The 23,527-nt window shown below is 46.1% G+C and overlaps 1 protein-coding gene across 7 annotated transcripts in view; it reads right to left on the bottom strand.

Moving 5' to 3' along the window:
- The window catches only part of GAS7 (growth arrest specific 7), a 204,867-nt gene that overhangs the window by 99,395 nt on the left and 81,945 nt on the right, over window positions 1–23,527 (bottom strand). The window contains exon 1 of one of the 7 annotated variants that reach the window (XM_016121296.2): window positions 14,958–16,433. The exons of 3 other annotated variants lie outside the window; for them this stretch is intronic. Coding sequence is in view for 1 of the 4 variants with exons in the window: in XM_016121294.2 (XP_015976780.1) it covers window positions 204–206 (3 nt within the window). In the remaining 3 variants the exon portion in view is untranslated. Of the gene's footprint in view, window positions 1–203; window positions 1,731–14,691; window positions 14,910–14,957; window positions 16,434–23,527 lie in introns of those variants that run through there. 3 more of the 7 variants (XM_016121297.2, XM_016121300.2, XM_016121294.2) reach the window with 3 other exon arrangements.

Genomic DNA, 23,527 nt, shown 5'->3' with positions numbered 1-23,527 from the left:
TCACACAACAGCCCAGTGTTCTCCCTCCTCACGACTTGGGCCTGTGAAAGGTACCCCCCACCCCCGCCAGGACTCAGGGCCCTCAGACCTTCTAAACAGGTTTTCAGAGCTGCCTCTTTAAAATGCCAAAGTCATATTAGAAACATGCAGAAGAAAAGCAAGCTGAGCACACACATCTGCAGGCAAGCAAAATCGATTCTTACCATCAGAGGGACAGTTAATCTTCTTTGGGGGCTGCTAACTCAGGGGAGAGTCTCAGAAGTCCCCAGAATCAGGACCAGGCTCCTGCCAGCTTCCTCTCCATAGCACCCTCTGCGGGAAATAAGGCTGAGGCAAGCAGCTACCCCAGGGTCAGTGCTCTGGGCCCCTGGAGGATGTTCCTGTGGCTTTTCTCATTGCTATTCTTTCACAAAGAACCCACTACATTGCACAGTTCCTTCCAAATCTGCTCCAGCTCTTGTGGGGAAATCAACAACACATTCTGGACTTTCCAGATGCAAAGTTTCTTGAGGCTTTTTCTTTCTTTCTTTTTTTTCACACTCTCTCTTTTTCCTTTTTCTCGGCTAAAAAAGTCGGCTGAGGTCACAACACACAATGGCCAAGCCTGTGTCATTGACCAGATGCCTCCCACCCCCAGGCCTGTGGACAAGAGCGCCTTTGTCCACTGTATTTTAGGCGGGACTCCCTGGGCCTGCCCAAACCCTGCTGGGGAATGTTCCGCCAACTTCTTCCCAACCCTAAGTCAGGGCTCTGGCTTTGGCCCTGGCCCCAGCTGTGTGAACCCAAGGCCAGATAAAACCCAACATAAAAGGAAAGGAGAATGTTCCCCCAAAGAACCATTGTGTTAGGCCTTCCCCGGGCTGGAAAGCTGGTGCCCCAAGAGGGGCAAGGCTTGGGTCTCCTGCCTTCACTCTGCCCTCACCACCTCCAAATCAGGACAGACGGCAAAAAGGGGCAATACTGTGCATCTTCGGTGAAAAGTGCCTGAGGATCACAAAGTGGTTGATTGCAAGTGAAGAAAGGATTGGACCCTGAGAACAAATCTGCATCCACCAATGAAATGGATTTCAGCAGGGCCTTGGAACCTTGGTGAATATGTCTTATCACTCTGTTAAGAAAGCTTTTGGGAGCAGCTGAGGGTTTAGCACTTAAAACACCACACATTTCTGTGTTTGCTTCCAATGCACACCTTTGGAATTTCAGGAAGTGATTCTCTACATCGAAGTAAATATGATTTTCTGGAGAGACCAAGGTCATGAGGCCTGAGGTTTCCTATAAAATACCACTTCTCACCAACATTTGTATGACTGAACTGTTTACTTATAAAGACATTTCAATGCCATCTCCTTGGGGCTAGGAGACCTGTACTATCATCTCTAGGGACCAAGTCAGACCAGGGTCACCTTACTGATTCACCAGCTGTGATACATGGAGCAAGGCCTCTAAACTGGTAAAATGGAGATGATCACAATATCTTCCTCAAAAGGTTGTTGTGAGAATTAAGGGTGTGGGAGAAGTCCATGTAAACACTTAGCAGAATGTGAGAGGGATGTAAGTGCTTAATAAAAGCTAGTTGTTACTATCAGCAGTAGCTGAAGAGTAGGAGTTGCAGTTTCCTGGACACAAAGTTTAGACTCAACCACATGAAAATATATAACCCAATTAAAAATGGGCAAAGGACAATTCTCCAAAGATATATACAAATGGCAAAGCACATGATAACATGTTCCACTTCACTAATCATTAGGGAAATGTAAACCACAATGAGATACCACCTCACAGGCACTGGATGGCTACTATCGAGAAACCAGAAATAACAAGTGTTGGCAAGGAGGTGGAGAAAATGGAACCCCTGTGCACTGCTAGTGGGAATGTAAAATGGTACCGTTGCTATGGAAACTGTATGGCAATTCATCAAAAAATTAATCACAAATTACCATATGATTCAATACCACTTCTGGTTATACACCCAAAAGAATAGAAAGCAGGGAGGTAAACAGATCTTTGTATACTCATGTTTATAGCAACATTATAAAACAATAGCCAAAGGGAAGAAACTCAAGTATCTACTGATGGATGAAGGGATAAACAAAATGTGGTATATACATACAATGGGATAGTATTCAGCTTTAAAAAGGAAGGAAATTCTGACACAAGCCACAACATGAATGAACCTTGAGGGCATTACACTAAGTGAAATAAGGCGGTCACAGAAGGACAGGTCACACAAGGGCAAATTTGGTGCTTCTATGAGCATCGTAGAGTTGTCATATTCACAGAAATATAAAGTAAAATGGTGGCTGCCAGGGACTGGGGGAAGGGGGAAATGAAAAGGAATTGTTTCAATGGTACAGTTTCAGTTTTGCAAAATGAAAAGTTCTGGAGATGGATGGTAGAGATGGTGGCACAACAATGTAAATGTACTTAATGCTGCTTAAAATTGTTAAAATGGAACATTTTACGTTATGTATGTTTCACCACACACACACAAAGATAGTTTATATCAACGGTGATGTGACATATGAACCACGTCATGATATACAGGGGCAGAATCTCCAGGAAAGGTGAAACTTGCAGCCATCCCACCTCTTCGTGAGCGCAATGAGAAAGGCAACTATAAAACAAAGCCAGAGCATCTATAGCAGGGCTCACTGTGACCTGTTTTGTGTGCTATCTCAGGGACACTGAGGCAGCACTGCCAGCACCCTAATGTCAGCCACAGATTTCTCTGCTTAGGAGTATGGCATGCTCAGGGGCCCTTGGAGGTGGACAGCAATCTGGACACATCAACTCCCTGCTTTCTGCATCTACGTTCCACTTTTCTGGGCTTTCCCTTTCACTCTCAGTGGCAGGGCTCACCTCTTCCTTCTCAAAGCCATTGGCGTGGCTGTCTGAGGAATGCTGTGTTCCCTGATTGTTGAGCTCCAATCAGCTGCAGTCATGACAACTGGGATCTCTTACCGAGTGATCGCTCTGGGCAAGGCGCTGCTCCAAGTGCTTCACATGTCTTAAATCACTTAACCCACATAACAAATCAACAAAGAAGTTTATATTATTGTCCCATTTAATAGAGGACAAAAAGGAGGCTCTTGGGGTGGGAAGGGTGGGTGGAACGAAAAACGTTAGGGTTCAATACTCAATGGCCAACATGAACAAAGTCCCATAGAAAACAGTGTGGGCAGGGGTAGGGAAAGGTGGGGGGATCACTTCCATCAGAATGTAAGAGGCATGGAAGGAAAAAGTAGTAGCTGAGAATGGAGTCAGATTATGGAAGGCCATGAGAACACCAAGGCTAAAAAATGCAGACCCTCTTCTAAAAGCAAGAAGAAACCATGGATGGATTTTGAGCCAGGCAGAAAACATCGCCAGCATTGCACTCTTGATATATTATCACGATAGCAGGGAATAAAATGATCAAATGTCAAGAAGAGACTAGAAACAGGGAACTGATAATGGGCTTCCCCCACACCCTCAACTTTTTTTCTCTCTCCTATCATAAAAACAAGATAAATGCAATGCTTAAATTTAAACTTGTTAAATGGTCCCAACACAGCCACAAGTGAACAAAGTGAACACGTTATCCAGTGGTGAGATGTCCCAGCAGTGGCTGCTGAGTTATTTGCAGGAGGAGGGCTAGAGGGTAAATCCTGACCTTTGAGGTCAGCCAGGCCACTAGAATACATTGATTAGAAGAGCAAGGTGTGTCTCTGCTTCTGGAACTGGGCTCCCACCCATGAGGAGATAACAGCAAAACTTCCTTTGTCCCTAGACAGCCAAGACCTTCAACTTCAGTCCTTCAGGTTTTATGAAATTAAAATAGCCACGGAAGCTTTCACAGCCCATAACTTCTTTGTTTTATAACAACAAAGGTGACGGTTTTAAGGCCATTCAATCTTGACACCACTATAGAGATGCATCTGACAATGCATCATACAAATGAACAGATACAATCACACACAATAATGCACTGCTATGGGCAACACACAGAAATCACTGCCATAGCAGTTCCTAGTGTGGCCTAGAGCCAATGGCAAGGGACTTTTCTGGGCCATTATAAACCAGGAAGCTAATCTGCTCTGACTTTAGCTAAGTAGAACAAACCAGTCCTGTAGAGGTTTTATTCTCTGGGCTTCACCAAAGTTAGTATGTCAGGATGTGTATGACTTGCAAATGAATTCTAATGGGTTTACTGTTTGGAGTTATCCTAGCTTTTGATTGCAGAAGTCGCTTTAGTTTTACTTGACTGATAGTCCTCTATCATTGGAGTTGCTGTGAAAAGCATGAATTGTTCTCTTTTGGGTGTCTACAAATAGGTTTCTACAGAAGGGGTCAAGTGGGCAAATGAGAAAGAGCAGGAAATCCATGATCCAAAAGCAAAAAGACTGACAACCATTTCCACCGAACTGCATTATACTGAGTTTAATCAAGTTAAATTCAACCAATCCTCTTGTTATTATTCTTTGTTTCAGTTGAGTTGAAAACTGTCAACCAATATAGGCCACATTCACTATAGGCCCTTGTCTTCCATAGGACAAATTGTGTTGTCTCAATAATGACAATTAATAAAAAGAACATCTGGGTATGGTGATGACTCACTTTTTCTAAATGTTTCAGTCATGAAAAGAAAAATTATTCACCAGCCCCATGCAGTCTCCAGGGTTCAGCATCCCGAAGACACCCCCACCCCTGATATGCAGCCTGTTGGCTATGACATCAATCGAGCACTTAACAGTTACTGACAATGCTTTCCTGAATGCCATGGACAATACAGACAAGTGTAGTGCAAAAGACTGGATTTCTAAAATTTGGGCGATAAGGCACAAACAACACGAGTGACAAAAAGAAATAACTATATAAGGGAGTCTACAATAAGTGCCAAATGATAAGTTGATAGACAATAAGAGCTTTCAGAATTTGGAGGAAGGCAAGATCACTTTCGCTGGGATGGTCAGGGGAGGCTTCTCAGAAGATACAGAATTTGCCTGACAGCAGGAATGAAAAGAAAGGGCTTACCCAGAACAGAGGGACTTTAAATAAGTGGAATAGGCCAGGGTGACCAATGAGATGTGGGGGAAATGGAAGAAAGTAGAAGTTGATCTCAAGGGAATGAGAGAATTAGAACCAGTAACTCTGAGAGACCAGGCTGTGGTGGCAGCCAGTTTTGGGGGATGCGGTAGAGTTTGTCAGCTATTTACCCAGGTTCAAAGCGATCAATGGGAAACTGGGGCAGGTCTAGCCTTTGGCACATGGAGCTGGAGCATCTGCACGGAGATGGAGATGAAATCCTATGGGTTGGCTGAGAGTTCATTAAAAAAGGATGGAGACCTGAACCTGAGGTGCGTCCTCACTTACGTGGTGGGAGAATGAATTTTCCCTGATACTCCACACGTCCAATCCCTCCTTCCCCTGTGTCCTCTGTTAGTGAATGCAGACCTGGGGGCCCCTCCCCAGAACTCGAAGGCAGGAAGCAGGTCTTCACCATTTTCCCCTCCAACCCAGCCTATGCCTCACACTCAGGGGCTCCATGCTGGTAAAGAGTGGATGTGAGTTTTGAGAGTCACAAAAAGCAAACACGGAAGGGGTCATAAGAAGAAATACAGAGCTAACAGTGTCCAAGTGAGACATTGAAAAAAATGCTCACTGACGAAAGAAAGGATGTTTCCCTTGCTAATCTCAGAAAGAGGACTACAGGAGGTGGGTGTGAAATGTGATCTTCACACACAGAGGCTGTGAGTGTGAGGACACAGAAGGAAGAGATGTAAGATATTAAGATTACCACCATTATAGAAGAAAGGAAGAAAGAGTATGGGGCTGAGGGTAGTGGCTGGCCCCAGGCCTGCTAGGCCAATGGCTCCCATGAGGTGACTGGCGGCCAGTTACTTGCACTCAACATGGTTGGGTCCAAGGCCCCTCAATTCAGAATATTGGAGGGCCAAGCAGTACCACAGCAGTGGCCCAGGTGAGAGCCAATTTGAAAACAGGAACGAGACTGGGAGATGTGTGCATCACTGAACCTATTGACAAGTAACTGAAGGGGATTCAACGTTCCCCCAAGTGTAGAGTGCCGAGGCCAGCAGCAGACAATATAGATACTCTGCTGGTATATGCAAGGTCTACACAGATCCTGCCTTGTTTAAGAATGAGTAAAGAAAGGGGAAAAAACATGTGGAATAAGGGTGAAGAAACACCATCCTGAAGACTCAAAGAAGGAGCACATCTCAGATAATAATTCAGAAGAAAATGTCAAGAAACTGCTAGAATGCAAAAAGTTGTGACCTCCTTGAAAGTGGAACAGAAATTCATAAAGGAAAAAACAGCCAACATACAAGGAATGATGCAAAGAGGAAAACAGATGAGGTGAGGATTATACAAAAATTGCTCATTTAAATTCACATTAGTAGCTGTGAATAAATAAAAATGTAAAAAGTGAATTCAATAAAATGTAGGGTAAGCTTAAAAGGAACTCCCTAAACTGCAAAGTAAAAAAAAAAGCAAGGAAACAAAGAAGTAATATATGTTTAAGAAGTATTCTATTAGAAAAGACCAGAACAACTAGATTAAAACCAATAATCAAAAAATAAGAAAATAAAAGTCATGCATGCAAGCAGGCAAAGAGAAGAGTTACCTACGCAATCAGTTCTTCTTCAGACTTTTCCTCTACTCCTACTAAGGGCTAGAGAACCCTTCCCACTAGAATAAAAGCTCCAGGAGGTGCGGCCTCTGTTTTGTTCACTACTCCCCAGAGTCTGGCATCACCCCTGAGACCTGGGAAGTGCTCGAAGGGGAGATACCACTGAAGTCAAAGTTTCATGGGGCATGTTCATTGTTTTGTTCATTACGAAGGGTGTTCAACAAACATTTGCCGGATGGTGGAACAAACTGAGCTGCAAAAATGAGTTTCTGTCCGAAAAGTCTGAGATCCCAGATGTACATATCCAGCCAAGTTATATTAATATTTCATGTGCAAGAAATAGGAAGGTTCTCTTAGACACGCAAGTGAGGACAGCACTCACTTACTCTCCAGGCGCTGAGAGATAGAGCAAAATTAGGAAGATGACAATGGGGAAGTAACCATATAAATGCATCTGTGAGTTGTTTCGTACTCAGTGCATACCCCCAACTCAGAAATCCGGTGAACTCTGTATGTGCCACCTGGTGGGTTTTCCAGCTCAGGTGAAGCTTGTTGCCCTCGTGCTCCTCTTCTGCTTCCCTCCCATCCCAGAACCAGAATATGTGTTTCTCCAGCAACATCCTTCAAGGCCAGTACAGACAAAACCCCCAGCCATGTGTGGGGAACACTTATAAAACTGATGCTGCCTTTTCTCCCCAAGCACATTCCGACAATGGGGGAACTATTGAGGCTCTGGAGACACTGTGCTGGGCGAATCACCAAACAAACCCTTTTTGTTGCCTCCCTCCACCCAAGCAACGCTGTACTGTGTAAAGCACCACAGTGGACACTTTTGTTGCCAGGAACTTGAGTAACGATTTTCTGCATTTTTAAAACTCATATTGAATGAACCAAGACTTCCCCGCCCCTCAACCCCAATTCCCATTAAAGCAGTAAAGATTAATAAACCACCCAGTGGCCAATGCTTTCTGTCATCAAAACCATCTTTTAGATCATCTTCTAAGAGTTGTTTCTGCTTTAGAAATCAGAGTATGCAGTATGATCTCAATTATGGAAAATAATGCTCTCCCCACCCCAAACAAAGCACTAAGGGAATACACAAAAATGTTTAACAAGGGTTATCTTTGTACTGTGAGATTCTTCTAGCTGTTTTAATTGCACTCCTAATTTCATTACATTTTAAATTTTTATTTTTTAATTTCGTTTTTATATTTAAGTGTTTATAAAATTACTTGTACAATCAGAAAAACACTGCCCTCCCTCAAAATTGGCATATACAATTCCAAATATACCATATGATCCAATTATGTAGACAAATATATACAGCAAAAAAGGAAAAGAATGCTAAATATTTTTATTTCTGATTTTATGTATTTTCCAAGTTTTCTATACTAAGTATGTTAATTTTAGTGTCTTTTTAAAAAATTTAACTATTTCATTATGAGCTATTGTATGCATACAGCCTTATTTAAAACATTTAGATGATATTTGCTAATAAAATTCCCCTTGACATACCCATCTCACTTGCCATCCCCTAAAATGAATATTGTTTATCAGATTAGGATTCATTATATTTTCTTTCAAATGGCAGGAATACTAGGGTTGGGGCTTTATTTTAAGAAGATGAAGTGAATTAAGACAATATAAGCAACAATAAAGAACATTCTCAAAATTAAAGATACAGGGGACTTTGGAGATCATTTGATCCCATGTTGCCATTTTACAGATTGGGAAACCAAGGGCCAGAGACAGACAGGGATTAGACATTAAGGCTCCTCAGTCCCAACGCAGAGGCCCCTCCTTACCACCCTTTAGCCACCCTAAAACCTTGGTGCTGATGCTGCTGTCGAGGCCAGGGGACTATTTCTGGTCAGAGATGGCCTGGCAGAAGCCAGAGGCCCACCTAGGAGGGCTCCAGGGCTGACCCCAACACTGCTCTGTACCAGGAGACCCTCTCCATTGAGTCTTGCTCTCTGCTCAACTCAAGCTACTTCCCACGTTTGTGGTCAGTGAACTCCATGAAGGGAGGGGGCCCAGAGAGGAAACATCTGTGCACACAAGAGGAGTGAAGTCATAAACGCATTGGTTTTCCCTTTGGCAAATTCTCCTCTGCTGATTTTTTTCCACTCATTGAAATGCAAAGCTCCATTCCAACAAGGGGATCTGAAAGATTCAGGAAAACTTCTAAAAACCACAACCTCCATCCTGTGGCAGGGATTCCTAAAACAAGGTATGTATCAGAGGGTTGTGGCACAGGCATGGATAAGAAACAGAAGACACAGCCCCACAAATCACTCAATTGCCCACAGACACCCCTTGGGTCACCCCCAAACCCAGCTTCTAGTCTTTGGTCAGGCACAGAAGAAGTTCAAGTATAGGTACTACTGCTTACCAACCATATAGCCTCAGGCACGTCATGTCTCTTTCAACTTATTTTTTTCTCCTACACATGTAAAAATGGAAATACCTATTTCACAGAATTCTTGTAAAGATTTGAGGGCCAAAACGATGGTCAACACTCAGTGATATTAGTTTTGCCCCATACTTCCCATCCCGTTAAATCATTGAGCAATCTTTGAGGAAATTCATCCGCTGAGGTCACCAACACGGAGTCGCTCTGGTTGTACTGCCTGGGTTTTCCCAACAGCCCAGGCTAACACCTCTCTACAATGACACACTCTAGCTTTTCTGACATAGACTGAGCTCAAAGAAGGAACAAGAAAAAGAGCCTGTGAAATGGAATCACTAGGCTGGGTGGAGAAGATTGAAATTTAGAAGATCATCATCAGAAGGGACCGATAAAACCCATGGAGCCCTGAACATCCATGTCCCTGGGGGCTGCTGGAAAGCTGGCGACGCCTCCGCACACCAGACTGAGAGACCGACACAACCCTGGACAAGGGCTGCAAACCAAGCAAAGCCGGGCCCTGGCTGCCTGGCTGCCTTCCTGGAGCAGCCTGTGTGCGCCTCCATTTGAACTCTGTTGCCATCACCAAGGACACCCCAGAGAATAGCCCCCCATACTTCAAGCTCTTAAAAATGAGACCAATTGGGTATTAAGAAGGACAAAGAGTCAGGTTTCTTTTTCCCTCCACTGCACGTCTGCTAAGTCGATTACACTGCCTGTACTTCACCACTAGATATTTTTGTTGTTCTAATTGCTGAAGGACTATTGTGGGCCAGTACCTTGTACACACTGTAGCTTATTTGTCCCTTACAAGAACATTGGGAGAGAAGTACTCTTGTTTTCATTTTATAATCGAATACACCAAGGTCTTACCCAAGGTCTTACAATGAACGAGACAGAGAACCAGTTTGAACCTGCTGTGCTACGTCCAAGGCTGGTGCAATCCCTCCTTCCGCCATTCGTAACCGAGGCGCTTCTATAATGTGTCCTGGAATCCTCTGTCCAAAGGCAAATCCTCCAGCGAGAAGTTACAGTTGAAGCCATGACCAACCAGCCAGGCCCCTAATTATCAATTTCACAGGAAAGAAGGTAATAGCTGATTGTTAGGAAGGAGCTTTATTAACTGGAGGCAGAGGTGCCAGGGGAGAGAAGAAAAGTGCTAGGACAGTCATTTCCATAGCAAAGAGCCCTGACCAACACCCACGGGCAAAATGACACCTGAGAAAAATGTCAACTGAGCACCAGGAGCTGAGTAACTGAGCAGCTCTGTTTTTGAGCTGGCAGATCCAGGAGCTCCGGTAGGCAGCCTCTGCCCATCCACACGAAGCAGTAAGTTGGGGCAGCATCGAGGCTCAGCTCCCATCTAGACCAAAATCTGGAAACCTGGATTCGATGCTCCAGAAGGGACGGGGACCCACCTTGCTCTGTCCAGGGCCAGGCTCCTTTCTTCTTGCTGTCTCTGGGGAGATGCAGCCCCTACCCCAGCCTGCCTCTCTCCCACGTGGGCTGGTCCACTCCTCACCTCCACAGTTGTAATTGTTTGGGTGGCCTGTAATGAGCAGCCCTCACCCCTGTCAACTGAGCGCTCTGAGAACAAGAACACTGTCCCACTCAAATCCGTCCCCAGACACAGAAAACATACCCAATAAATAAATAAATGTGTTGAATAGATGGAGTCAGGCCACTTAGAAAGGGGTTTCTTACTTTCCCAGGGTCACCTGGGTACCAAAGTGAGGGCAGTGGAAGCACGGGAGACAAGAAGGTAGACAGAGAAGCAGTGCCCACTTTTTTTTTTTTTCCACTTATTTTACTCTAGGAGAGGGTCTGACATACTGAAATGCCTTCAGGGGGCCCCAATTCACAAATAAACAGAATGGGCTGTGGCGGGGGCAGGGGCAGGTCATTGATGGCTTGGTTAGGGTCTCTGAAACAAGCCTCTCACTGGCCTACGGTCCTCCAAGTAAATATATTCAGAAAAAATTTACTTTCTTGGCTCACTCAGACTTGTCCACCAAAGTAGTTAAACACATTTACCCAAAAAGAAAGTGGAGAGAAACCAAGTGATTATATATGACAATGTAAGTCTGAGTTACCAGTGCTAGACTTGAAATGTTCACATGCGATTGGTTTTTATCCATATGTTTTTAAAGAACTGGCATATTATTTTCACTTAAGGACAACCAGCCCATGAACGTCCCATTATCTTTGATAAGCTTGAGGCACCAACCTGATCTCTCTCAAAGCGATTCAATTCTCTAGCTTGTTTCTTTCACAAGAAGCTGAGTTGGTAATCATCTGTCTCTTCAGGACAGCTGAAGGCACCCTAGAAGGCTGTTGACAACTGTTGCACTAGTGGCACCCATGGGTGGAAGTGCTGAATAACCAGTGGCTGGACAGAAAGGGGCTGGGATTTGCTTAGATCCTGTTTTGGCAGGACTCCTGTAGCCCTCGAAGCACACATGAAACTCTGCCCGGAGAGTGTGCATGGAACCCTTAACTCCTACTCTTGGGCCCCTCTGAGTTTTAAAAGGCTAGAAAGTGACAATAACAGGTACAGGCATCCTATCCAAGTTCTGAGCCTCAGAGCAGTGGTTCACAGCCTTCAGCTCTCTGCTGTAACAGAAGGGCTGTCAGAACACAGGCTGCTGGGTTCCACCATGTTTCTAAATCAGTAGGTCTTGGTGGAGCCCAACAATTCCCATTTCTAACAAATTCCCAAGTGATGCTGCTGCTGGTTCAGGCATCACACTTTAAGAACCACTGATTTTGAGGGATACCTTTGTTCCTAGAAAACTAATCTTTAGGAGAATGATAAGTTAGTTCATTTTCAGAAAGAAAAACACCTTCTTGAAAAACATGACCCTTTTATCTTCTCTCTTCTCATAGACATAGATGCAGGATATATTTCATTCACATTTCCCAAACCATAAGAAAAAAAATCACACATCAGAAGAATAATGGCAACTGTTCCATTATAGGTCTCAGTGCTAGAGAACAGTGGAGAAGGGTGGGGACTGTGGCAAACTGGAAAACCCACCGCTCATCATCGGCACAATACTGCCGTGCGGCATGAAAGGATCGGTGCTGCCAAAGCTATCCATTTTTGCAAGAAAAGCTGGAAATTTGAATTTTTAACAGGAATCTGCTGATTTTTAGATGTTGGCAACCAACTCAAAGATTTCTAAATAAAACCACGGGCAGAAATTAAAACAAAACATGCAACAACAACGACAACAAGAAAACATAGTCTGCTCCATGCCACCAGTGTGCGACTCCTGGTTTTAATTGTTGGGGATCTGCACAAGCGATATGAATTAGCACTTCCGCCCCCTACTAACTAACTTTTTGCTGAGACCTCGTACTACCAACATCTTCTTGTGGGTACAACTCGATACCACCTTCCAGGGTATCGGCACACACTTTCCAAGGGCTGTAAATGTGGTTAGCTCCAGAGCTGGGTACCCCAGCCTACGTAACCTTTCTTGAAAGGGAAGCATGGGACAAGGTTTCTGGGGCAGAAGGGACCCTGGAAAATCTGTCCTACTCTGTCTATGGAAATGTGGTACACTATCAGCTAATGAGAAAGCTCAGAAGGGGAACCTTCTGAGGTTCTGAGGAAGCTGAACGAAGCCACTTAAGGAGTGAGGCAAGCACCAACAGGTGGGGACAGAGGCAGAGAAGGTGGTCAGAGGCAAAGCCATGCGCCAAGCAGTCTGATACACCAGCAGGTACTCTGCAGCTGAGGAGAAAGTGAGCCAGGCACAGCAGCCTCAGGGAGCACAGATACACACCCATGGGGACTAAAGGTGAACTGACACAGCTGTCACAGCAAGCAGACTCCCAAGGGGTAGCAAGACTGAACAGCTGGAAGCCAGCACCTTGGAGCGCGCCCGATGGGGAGGAAGGGTGGATCCTCCCTCCTGGAAGCAGTGCAGAATCCAAACCTGCAGGGCTCTGGAACGTGGCAATGTGCATTCTGGGGCTGCTGGGAAGAGCGCCGGGTGACAGGGCAGTCACTGTGAGAATCACAGGTGTCCTCAATTTTCCCACAGGGAGCTCTTCTCCTGACCTCAGGCCCTGGGAGAAGAGACTGCCATCTCCAGTCCCCAGACCTCATGTTTCTCAGCTGGCTTCCTTGTCCCTATCTGGCCTGCAAGCTGCAGCACATTGGCTTCTCAAAATGAGGCTTGTAAGGGGCTCTGCCCACTGAGAGCCCTTCCCCTTCCAGGCTTTGGAAAGGAAATCCGCAGCTACCCGTAGAGGAGACTTCCAGTTCATCTGGTCACCACTTAAGGCCAGCAATCTTCATACTTATTTTTTTTTTTAAAGTCTGACGCACAGAAAACAAAGCACATTTTACTTTACAACCCAATATATACACAAAGCAAAATTTTTATGTCACCAATAATCACCTTACCACATGCAATGCACTCTGCTATCTTCCCATTCTAGTTTTATGCTGGTTGACACGGCTTACATACATGGTATGACTCATTACTCAAGGATCAGAAAACACTGCTTTGCCTAGTCCTGATCTTTTTTAGCATCCCCTTCTTTACCTCCCTTTATAAGAATCAGAAATTCCTATAAGGGAATCCTTAGCTCCACTTTTCCTGACTTGCTCAGGCAGAGGTGACTCTCCCAGCCCCAGCAGGCTATACACCACTGACAGGCACTTAGATCATAATCATATACATTTTCTCTTTTCACGAACAGGGCCCAAGCCTGTGGAGACAGTCCACTTAAGATACTTCCCAAAATATGTCATAAGAGAGAAAGCCTGAATGAAACTTTCAACAACGATAAAATTGAACTGTGCTTCACAACACGCCAAGAAACCCAATCCTCAGAAAACTCCCCTGCTGCTGGTGGCACCCTCTCCCTGCCATAAGGAATGGAGCTATAAGGATGTCTTCTGGTTTCCAGACCACCCTGCCCTCAGATGTATCACCCCCGATCAGGACTTGAACAACATCCTTGACATATTTGCATGGGTTATGACTTGACTCTCTACAACATGCCGGGGGAAGAGATTCTCATACCTAGTGCTTAGGTGGGGAAATGGAGCCTCAGAAAAGCTGACACAATTGTCACACAGAAAGTGGCTGAATCCACACGAATCTGTTTTCTGGACTCCAACTTTCAAGCTCTTTCCAGAAACCTAAATGGCTTCTAACTAAGCCTGTTACATAATCCTGAGTTTACTGCCCCCAATTTGCAACACAAGAAATAAGCATCCTGAGGGGGCCACCTCCTCTGCGGCCCCTGTAACTCCGTGTGTACACCCACAAGCTGCCGACTCCATGACAGGACGTGCACACATGTGGCACACGTGTAGGAGGCAGAAGATCCCTGCAGATCTGGTTCCCGTCCCTCTTTCTCCCTGACTGGCTGTGTGACATCTGGAAGAACACAGCACCTCTCTGGGCTTCTCCCTTACCTAAAGCCCAAGGGATCTGAACCTGCTGACTCCCAAGACCCCGTCTAGGCTTCTCCTGAGAGCTCTACCGGCACCATTTGAAGTCATCTGGCCCCAAAAGGGACTGGCCACACTCAGGAATTAAGAAAACACAAAACAGGAGGTGAAGATCCAGAACAGGGAACTGAGATAAGCCAAAGGAAATAAGAAAAACTCGCTTCGCACTGAGCTCACCTCAGATACCACCCCTGCCTGGGTGGCTTGCTCTTCTTTCTAGAGCCTTGGGTCCCCGTGCAGCCCAGACTCACTGAAGGAATGAGGACAGGAATATGTTGGGGAACACAAGTCCCTCTAAAGCAGAGCCAAGGCCCTGACCAGCAGGAGGCTGTCCAAGGAAGGCTTCCCTCCCACAGGAGTGGCTGTCCCTCACTCTCATCTGCTCCAATGAGCTTTGAGCACCTGCCCTGAAGACGACAGCACAGCCCCTGGTTCCAACTCACCTCAGCCCCGCAGTCCCTCCTCTTGCAAATATGACACACTGGTCATTTTCTGCCACCGTCTCCGCATCCGCTGCTTCCCTGTGGCATCAGCTAATTCACTGTGCAAAGCAGCATTTATATATAGAAAGTTGCAGCCACGCAGGTTAGCATTAAAATAGAGACTTGACGTTGCCGTGGCAACGAAACAAATGATATTCAAAATGAAAGAGAAGTATGCTGCAATCAGGAAGGCATGTCCACAGCCTTCCAGGGCAGCTGCGCCTGGTCCCCCCAGGGTGGGTGGGACAGCCTCCAGAGAGGGATCCTTCCCTTCCATGAACCTCCTCCTCCCCATTAAGTCACTGCTCCGGTTTCAGCTGTGGCCATGGCCTCCTGCACAAGTTCCTTTCTAAAGCCAACTCCTGCCTGGAGTAGACCCGAGACCAAGACACTGAGGGAGTATATGATGACCTTGACCAGGTATATCAATCTGTAAAAGCTCTACTCCTCAAGTGCCAAGGGGAAGCAGCCTGTGCCCTTGGACTGTTACCAAGGATGTTTCTAGAAACAAAGATGGTTTCTGCCACTGCCTCCCCATAGACAAAGAGTCAGGGAGGTGCCAGTGACCTGAGTGACATTCGTCAGGCTGCTTCGCCTCTCCAAGTTCGACCTAAAAATAAGGGGAGAACAGGAGGGATGAAAAAGTAGCCTCGTGCCTTCTATCCCTGTGATTCTAGCATGTGTATCTTTTCTCCTCTGTCACCTCCTTTTTCTGCTTTCCTCTTGTTTCCCTAGTCCCTGGGCACATGCCTTTGCCCTGCCACACCTGCCCATATTGTTGGAGCCAACAATACCGCACAGCGGTTACTGCTTCCTAGTTCTCGTTCGACACAGCCACCACTCAGGATGTTCACAGCCTTCAGGTCAAAAGGTCTGGATTCCGGTATTCAAGGAGCCCCAAGAGGTCAGGGGTATTGGACAACTCTCTGAGCCTTTGTGAGACTCATGTACACATCTTAGAATCAGGCATGATCTAGAATGAGCAAAATTAAAAAGTGACAACACCAAGCGCTAATAAAGATACAGAGCAACTGGAACTCTCATCCACTGCCAGCGGGAATGAAAAATGGTGCAGCTGCTCTGGAGAGCAGTTTGGCAGCTTCCCGTAAACATACACTTAACATATGACCCAGCAATCCCATTCCTCGTTCTTTACCCAAGAAAAATAACAACATATGTCCACACGAAGTCTTATACATGAATGTTCAGAGTAGCTTTAGTCATAATAATATCAAACTGGGAACAACCCAAAAGATCACCGACAGGAATTGATGAACGAATGGCAGTACATCCATATAATGGACTACTACTTACCAACACAAGGGACGGAACTCTTCACACATAGGCAACAACCTCCATCCACCTCACAGATGTTACGTTGAGAAGCCAGTTTCAAAAGGTTACACTGCCTTATTCCATTTATACAACATCCTCGAAAAGACAAAACTGTAGGAATGGATGACACATCAGGGGTGGGGTGGGGTGGGGTGGGGAGGGTGTGAACGCAGACTGTGAGCAGGAGACGGGATCCTGGGGTGATGGAAGTGTTCCATATCCTAGTTGAGATGGCAGTTACATAAATCTATACTATGTGTTAAAATTCATAGAACTGTATACCCCCAAAAGTTGATTTTACTGTTTGACAATCTGAAAAATAAAATAAATGCTACTTTCACCTTGAAAAGAAAATTTACAGATGATGTATTTTACTATATCTCTACAGGATTATTCAAATAAAAAGTGGGTTCCTCACATGTAAACTGTAAAATCTTGAGAACTATTCGTTACTGGCACTACTTTTAATCACAAAGATGCTCTCTTCTTGTTCAAGACCACTAGTTCTCAACCTTGGACTAGCCACAGCAGCATCACCTGGGAGTTTGTTCAAAAGTACAAACTCTCGGCCCTCACCCCAATCCTTCTGAATTGGAAAGTCTGCAGTCGGTTTGAACAAGCCGTCCAGGTGAGTGATTCTAATGCTTGCTGAAATTTTGGAACCACTGGAGTCTACATGTCAATTAAGTCTGGCCAGACCAGTCCATCACAGAATAGTCTGGTCCTTTAATATCAAAAACCACAGATACAGGCAATGTCTTTTTCTCCATGTCCTATTTGTTTACTGACTTCCTTTTTCTTCTCTCTCCTGACCTCTGCCTTTAGTCTGCCCCCAAGTATAGCCACCTGTTGCCCACAGGGAAGAGCCAAAGGCCAGGATTCCATATGACCACCTCGTGCCAGCAGATTACATGGAACCACCTATTTTTTCAGCAAGGATACCTGAAATGAAAAGAACCAACCATGCCAGTCTACCTCACCTCTCAACTCCAGGAGCACTACTCGAATTCAATGGGAACCACGCAGTTGTCCCAGTGAACCCCAGAAAAACCCAACTTCCTACTTGCCCCAGAACAACAACTTCAAAGTTTCTTTGCATGGTTTCTGGCTCTGAAGCCACACAGAGATGATGGATCACAAAGAAGAAATCAGAACCATATGGATTTCATATTCAGCAAAATAAACAGAATTACAGCATCGGGGTTGGGTCCAGAAACCAGGGGGCTGTATGTTTGGCCCAGAGCCCAGGCTTGGTGGCCCCCAGCGTAGGCTGGGCTCCCAGCCTCTCCTCCCACCCACAACTCCTACAAACAGTGCCAGCGGTGCCCGCGTGCTGACCCTCTTTGCTGAGGTCTCTGCTTGCAATGCTGCTTCAGCTGACATTTCAGTGTTTTATTGAGTTTTTATATTCTCTTTTATGGCGCAGTTGAAGATGGTTCAGCTTCTTTTCTAGTTTCACTCAATTATGCACAAGCGCTGACAGGAATACTGTGCCACTAATGGCAGTGTGACAGCTCCAGGAGCCTCTGGGAGGGGAGTGGGGATAGCAGCTGTGGCACTCACCCCCTTTTATACCACTGGTTCCTTCCTCACAGAGCCACCATACTAGGTATGCCCACTCCCAGCCTCATTCTCATCACAGAACTAAGACACGTCACAGTAGGGGTGGGAGAGGTGAGCTGGTACATCAGTTCCCTATTGCGCTGTAATGATTTACCACAAACTCAGTGGCTTAAGACAACACAAAATCATTACCTGAGAGTTCAGCAGAGCAGAAATAGGTCTCACTGGGCTAAAATCAAGGTCTTGGCTGGGCTGCGTTCCCTGTGGAGGCTCTAGGGAAGAATGTGTTTCCTTGTCTTCTCCAGCTTCTAGAGGCTACCTGCATTCCTTGGCTGTGGCCCCTTCCTCCGTGCTTAAAGCCAGCAACGGTGGGTCAAGTCCTCTTCACACTGCTCTCTCTCTGGTTCTCTCTCTCCTGTTTTCCTCTTCCACTTATGGGATTCTTGTGATTATACTGGGCCCACAGGATAATCCAGGATAATCTCTCCATCTCAAAGTCAGCCGATTTGCAACCTCAATTCTCCCTTGCTACATACCTAATACTCACAGGTTCCAGAAGACTGAGACGTGAACATCTTTATTTGGGGGGGGGGGGGCGTGGGGGGAGGGTCATTATTGTGTCAACCACAGGGGGGTACTGGTATCTAGTGAGTAGAGGCCATGGATGCTGCTAAACATCCTATAATGAACAGGGCCACCCGCCCACGACAAAGAGTTATTTAGCCCAAAATGTCTATAGTGCGGAGGCTGAGAAACCCTGGTACAGCCTAACTCTGAGCAGGTCTTAGTTGATTCCTGGTGATCTTGACTCCAGTCCAGGAGTCCCCAACACCTGGGCTGTGGACAGGTACCGGTCTGTAGCCTATTAGGAACCTGGCCAACAGCAGGAGGTGAGGCTGGCAAGCAAGCAAAGCTTCATCTCTATTTGCAGCCGCTCCCCAGCACTAGCATCACCACCTCAGCTCCACCTCACATCGTCAGGCATTAAATTCTCAAAGAAGCACTGGTCCCTGGTGCCTAAAAGGTTGGGGACTGCTGGTCTAGTCTATTTCCACAAAGAAGTTAACTGTAGGACTTTTAAAGATCACAGAGAAGTTCTGACCCACAGTTAAGGAGGAGTCTTTTTACCATTCTATTAAATATTTTAAAGTAGATTCTATAACGGTTCCAGAATCATTCTCAAATAATCCCTCGATACAAAGAAAATATACACTGATGTTAAAAACATATCAAATGCATCTTGCTTATAGAAGGCACGTGAACATAATGAACATAGATCATTTAAATCTCTTTATGCGAATAAGTTCCAATAACAGGCTCATTCTGCTTTGCTGCTTTTAGGGGTTGCTTTTTGGTCTCAGAAATGCCTGAATTAGCCAGCCAGAGCTGGTCACATCCCCATTTTCTCTCCCCACCCCCACCCAGAATGCAGAGCCACGGCTGGCAGACTACTACTATTCCTAATGACCCTGCAGATCTCGGCTCCCACACCAAATGCCCTCTTGCCCCCAGGCTCCTGTGGGTACCCAGGGGAGCCCTGAACTCTGTGGGTGAGGTCTGCAGCAGCTGGGGCTGCCTGGGGGAGAAGACACATTGGGAGTTTCGGAGCTCCTGTCCATCCCTACAGATAGCAGGGGGCTATCCCCTTGTGAAGGATCGTCCCCAAGCAAAGGTTCTCCCGCCCTGCCTTGTGGTCCTGTTTGGTGGCTGGATTTCCCAGGGTGAGTCAACAGGGACAGCAGAGGGTGACTCTGTGGTTTCATAGGGACTCTCCTGCAGGGACGGGCAGGCAGGGCCTGCTAACACTACATTTTTGTTATTTTGACAAAAGGAGTCCCTGCTCCCTCCCCCTTCATCACGTTGATGAGCAGAGCCACAGTGGCACCTAATGCAGGCACAGATGCAAGTGTGTACGGACTCACTCACGTGTCCCTGTGCCTTACACCCGAGGCAAGACCCCACTATCCCGCAATCTCTGCTGGGCACAGCAAGGCTTATTTAACTTCTCTGCTGAAATTATCCGGTATTTTCTGCCAAAGCCACATCTCCTCCCAAAAGCAAGGAAGCAATGGTGCTGGAGAAGCGCTGACACAATGTCTGAGATACTTCAGGGCCTGCGACCACCTGCCTGAAGATGTCGCCCGTAGAACACATGCCATTTTTTCACTGGCTCATCCAACAAACACTTGCTGTGCATCACTATGCACTAGACCCACTTCTAGACCCAGAAACCACAGCGACCAATAAGACAGAAGGGCCTTGACCACAAGGAGCTGAAATCCAATGAGGCGAGAAAGGTAAGGCCCCACTAAACATTTATGTGCACTACCTCATTTAATATTCACACCAATGTTGGAGGCAGGTTATCTTAAATTGTCTCCATTCTCACAAAATTACAACCACAGCACTAAACGCGTATGTGATGTTTACAACGTGCCTGACTGTTCTCACCCGTTTATGTACACTCTCTCATTCAACCTTCACCCTCCCTCTGTGAGGTAGGTTCTGTAATTATACACATTACATGGGGAGAAACTGATGTTTGAATAGTTAGTAGCTGGCCCCGGGTATGTGTGTGCATTTACAGCTAGTAAGAGGCAGCACTGGCACTGGACCCCAGATAGTACTGAGGATTTGTCAGGGCACAAGCCCAAGGTCATACCTTTAACGGTGACATAGAAGGAGGTCAGAGCTCGCACATCTAGCTCCGAAACTCCCAATGTGTCACCTCTCCTTTAACCTGCTTACTGTGACAGCTTCCTGACCCACACCAAGCACGGCTCAACTGCGGGTCACTCTCCTTTGCCAAATGTCCTTCAGGACACCCTGGCCCAGGGCCCCAGCTTCCAGGGGATGGAGGAAGTGCTTTTTTCATGCAGCCACAGCAGTTTCTTTGTTGCTCTATCCCCTCAGTGAGTCACCGCCCTCTCTGACCAATGCCAAAGAGAGCCCCATTGTAACAGCACTGCTCATCTCACTTCCCGTTTCCATTTCCCAAACATAGCTTTCACCAGATCTAACATGAGTCACGTAAATGCCAACTGAAGTTCAAAGATGCTTTGATAATGAGATTTTCAAATACAAGGGTCCGGCAGCAGCAGCTGCTACTGCAGCTTCGCGGCGCTCTCACTCATCCCCACCTTTGGGACCTCTTGTGGCTTCTTCATCTCCTGCAGCGTGTGGGGCTGCGGGTCATTTTCTTAGGATTCTTGCGGCAGAGCAAAAGCCACAGTGACATGATATGGCATTTCCAAGCACACCGCAGGGAATATGGTGTGGCCTGCAAACCACCGTGGGCTCCAAAGGTGTTTTACCGGCCTCAGGAACCACTAGGCCAGCAGAAAATATTATTTAATTGTGGGTTGTGGGTGGCGGGGGGGGGGGGGTGGTTGCAGATATAATTAAACTAAGAATTATGAGATGGGGGAGATTATCCTGGATTATCCAGCTGAGCCCTAAACGCAGTCTCAATGTCCTGATAAGAGGGAGATTTTCCTATACACAGAAGGGAAGGAGTATGAACAGGAAGGCAGAGATTGGAGTGATGCAGCCACAAGCCACGGAGTGCCGGCAGCCACCAGGAGCTGGAAGAGGCTTGTGGCAGCCATCTGCTGTGTGTGCCTGCCTCCCTGCCATATGCGTCCCTACTTCTAGTGTGAGCACCCTATTTTCCTTCAGGGAAGTATCTTTCCTGCCTTACTCTCAGTCATCATGGCTTGTGGGGTAGGTGGCCTCCACCTCGCCAATGAGTACAGTCCATCCCCCTGGCCATAGGACTCATTCAGAGATGAGCAGGTGACCCAAGTCAGTCATCTGAGGCTCAATCCTTTGGCTCTTATTGGAATTATTGAAGAAAGGAAGTAGTATTATGATAGGATGTAAGCCTGAAGCTGCCAACACCTTGCAGGAAAAACTTCCCTGAGAATGGAATCAATGGCAGAAGAAAAGGGGCTGGTGAGGAAGAGAGGGAGGAAGGCGAAGAGGGACATTACACTATACTGTACTGTAAAGCCCCTTGATCAAACAAACCATGTCTGAAGCTGATACCTGGGAGTGTTTCAGTTACACCAACCTATCAATTCCATTTTTGTTTGAAGCCAGTTTGAGTGGGAAAAACATGCATTAGAAAAAGCCCTAATGTTCCCTTCCTAAAGGCCACAGTATAATACCCACCGCAAAAAAAAAAAAAAAAAGAAAAGAAAGAAAGAAAGAAGAAAAAGGAAAGAAGAAAAAAAAAACCCTAAGGAACATAAATTGGAGGCTATTCAGAGACTCAGGGCCTCTCTTCAGCCTGCACTAGCTGGTAAGCTTCTCTCCCAAAGACATCTGCATTTCCGAACACCCCATGTATTGCTTTCCTATGGCCACTTAAAAAGCTACCACAAACTTGGTAGCATAAAACAACAGAAATACCTTCTTTCACAGTTCTGAAGGCCATAAATCTAAGATCTGTATCACTGAACTGAAATCAAGGTGTTGGCAGGGCCACGTTCCCACTGGAGATTCTAAGGGAAAATCGGGTCCTTGACTCTATCAACTCCTGGTGTCTGCCAACATTCCTTGGCTTGTGGCCATATCACTCCAATCTCTGCCTCCCTGATCATATTCCTCTTCTGTGTGTATTAAAATCTCCCTCTGCCTCCCTTTTGACACTTGGGATCGTCTTTAGGCCCTGCTGTATAATCCAGGATAATGTCATCTCAAAATCCTTGATTTAATTACAACTGCAAAGACTTTTTCAAAAGAAGATAATATTCTCAAATTCTTGGGATTAAGATGCAAACCTATCTTTAGGAAACATTACCAGCTGCCCCAAATTGGACCAAGTCAGACCATTATGTGGATGTGGATGAGACTGTTTATACCTCCAGTTGTTAGGCAAAATGACTTATGGCGCTTGACGTGACCTATGTCATCTTAAGAAGCAAGTTGCTCTCTGTGACAGCCAGTTTACTTGGGGAGGGGAGGGTACTTATCACCTGAAATGAATGGTCTTCTATAAATAAGTAGGCCCATTAAGTTGTTTACTGCTTTGGAATATATAGCTCTTAACAAGTACATGCCACTTGGCTACAAGCCACCTGTGTTCCTAGAGGCTTTATATATCAAGCCCCCATTCCCTTTTCCATTCAAAGATCTCCCATCTTGCTGTCACCCAAGACTGCTTCTGTCCATAAGCTCCCTTAAGAAACTTTATTTTGGAGTTTTCAATCTTTCTCTTCGGTCTCTCGGCCCTGTCCTCTTCTGAAGGTCAGCCAGGTCCCGGACACCTCAGGAAGTTTTCCCAGCACTGATGCCTTGCAAAGTCTGACTGGCTAGGGCTCCACAGTATCACGGAGACCAACTAAGCAAGTTGTACGGCACTGGGAGAAGAAATAACAAGAATGTCAAAAAAATGGGCTCAGAGTAGAAGCTATGCAAGAGACTAGAGAGCCAAGCACAGCTGAACAGGGCTGGCAGTCCCAGCGGGTCTGCTCAGGGACATTTGGGGAGCTTGAGTCAGGGGCCTGTCTGCTTGGGAATAAAAGGCAACTGAACCTCAGAGTAAGATGAGAATAATTAGACTACTTCTCCACATGTACCCCAATTTCCCCAAGTGACTAGTAGCAGGAGGTGGGGACAGGTATTGAAGA

This window comes from Rousettus aegyptiacus, unplaced genomic scaffold (assembly GCF_014176215.1).
Source record: "Rousettus aegyptiacus isolate mRouAeg1 unplaced genomic scaffold, mRouAeg1.p scaffold_m13_p_6, whole genome shotgun sequence".
In the NCBI taxonomy this organism is placed as follows: domain Eukaryota; kingdom Metazoa; phylum Chordata; class Mammalia; order Chiroptera; family Pteropodidae; genus Rousettus; species Rousettus aegyptiacus.
Note: the sequence above shows the minus strand (reverse complement) of the source record. Positions and strands in the feature narration are given on the sequence as shown.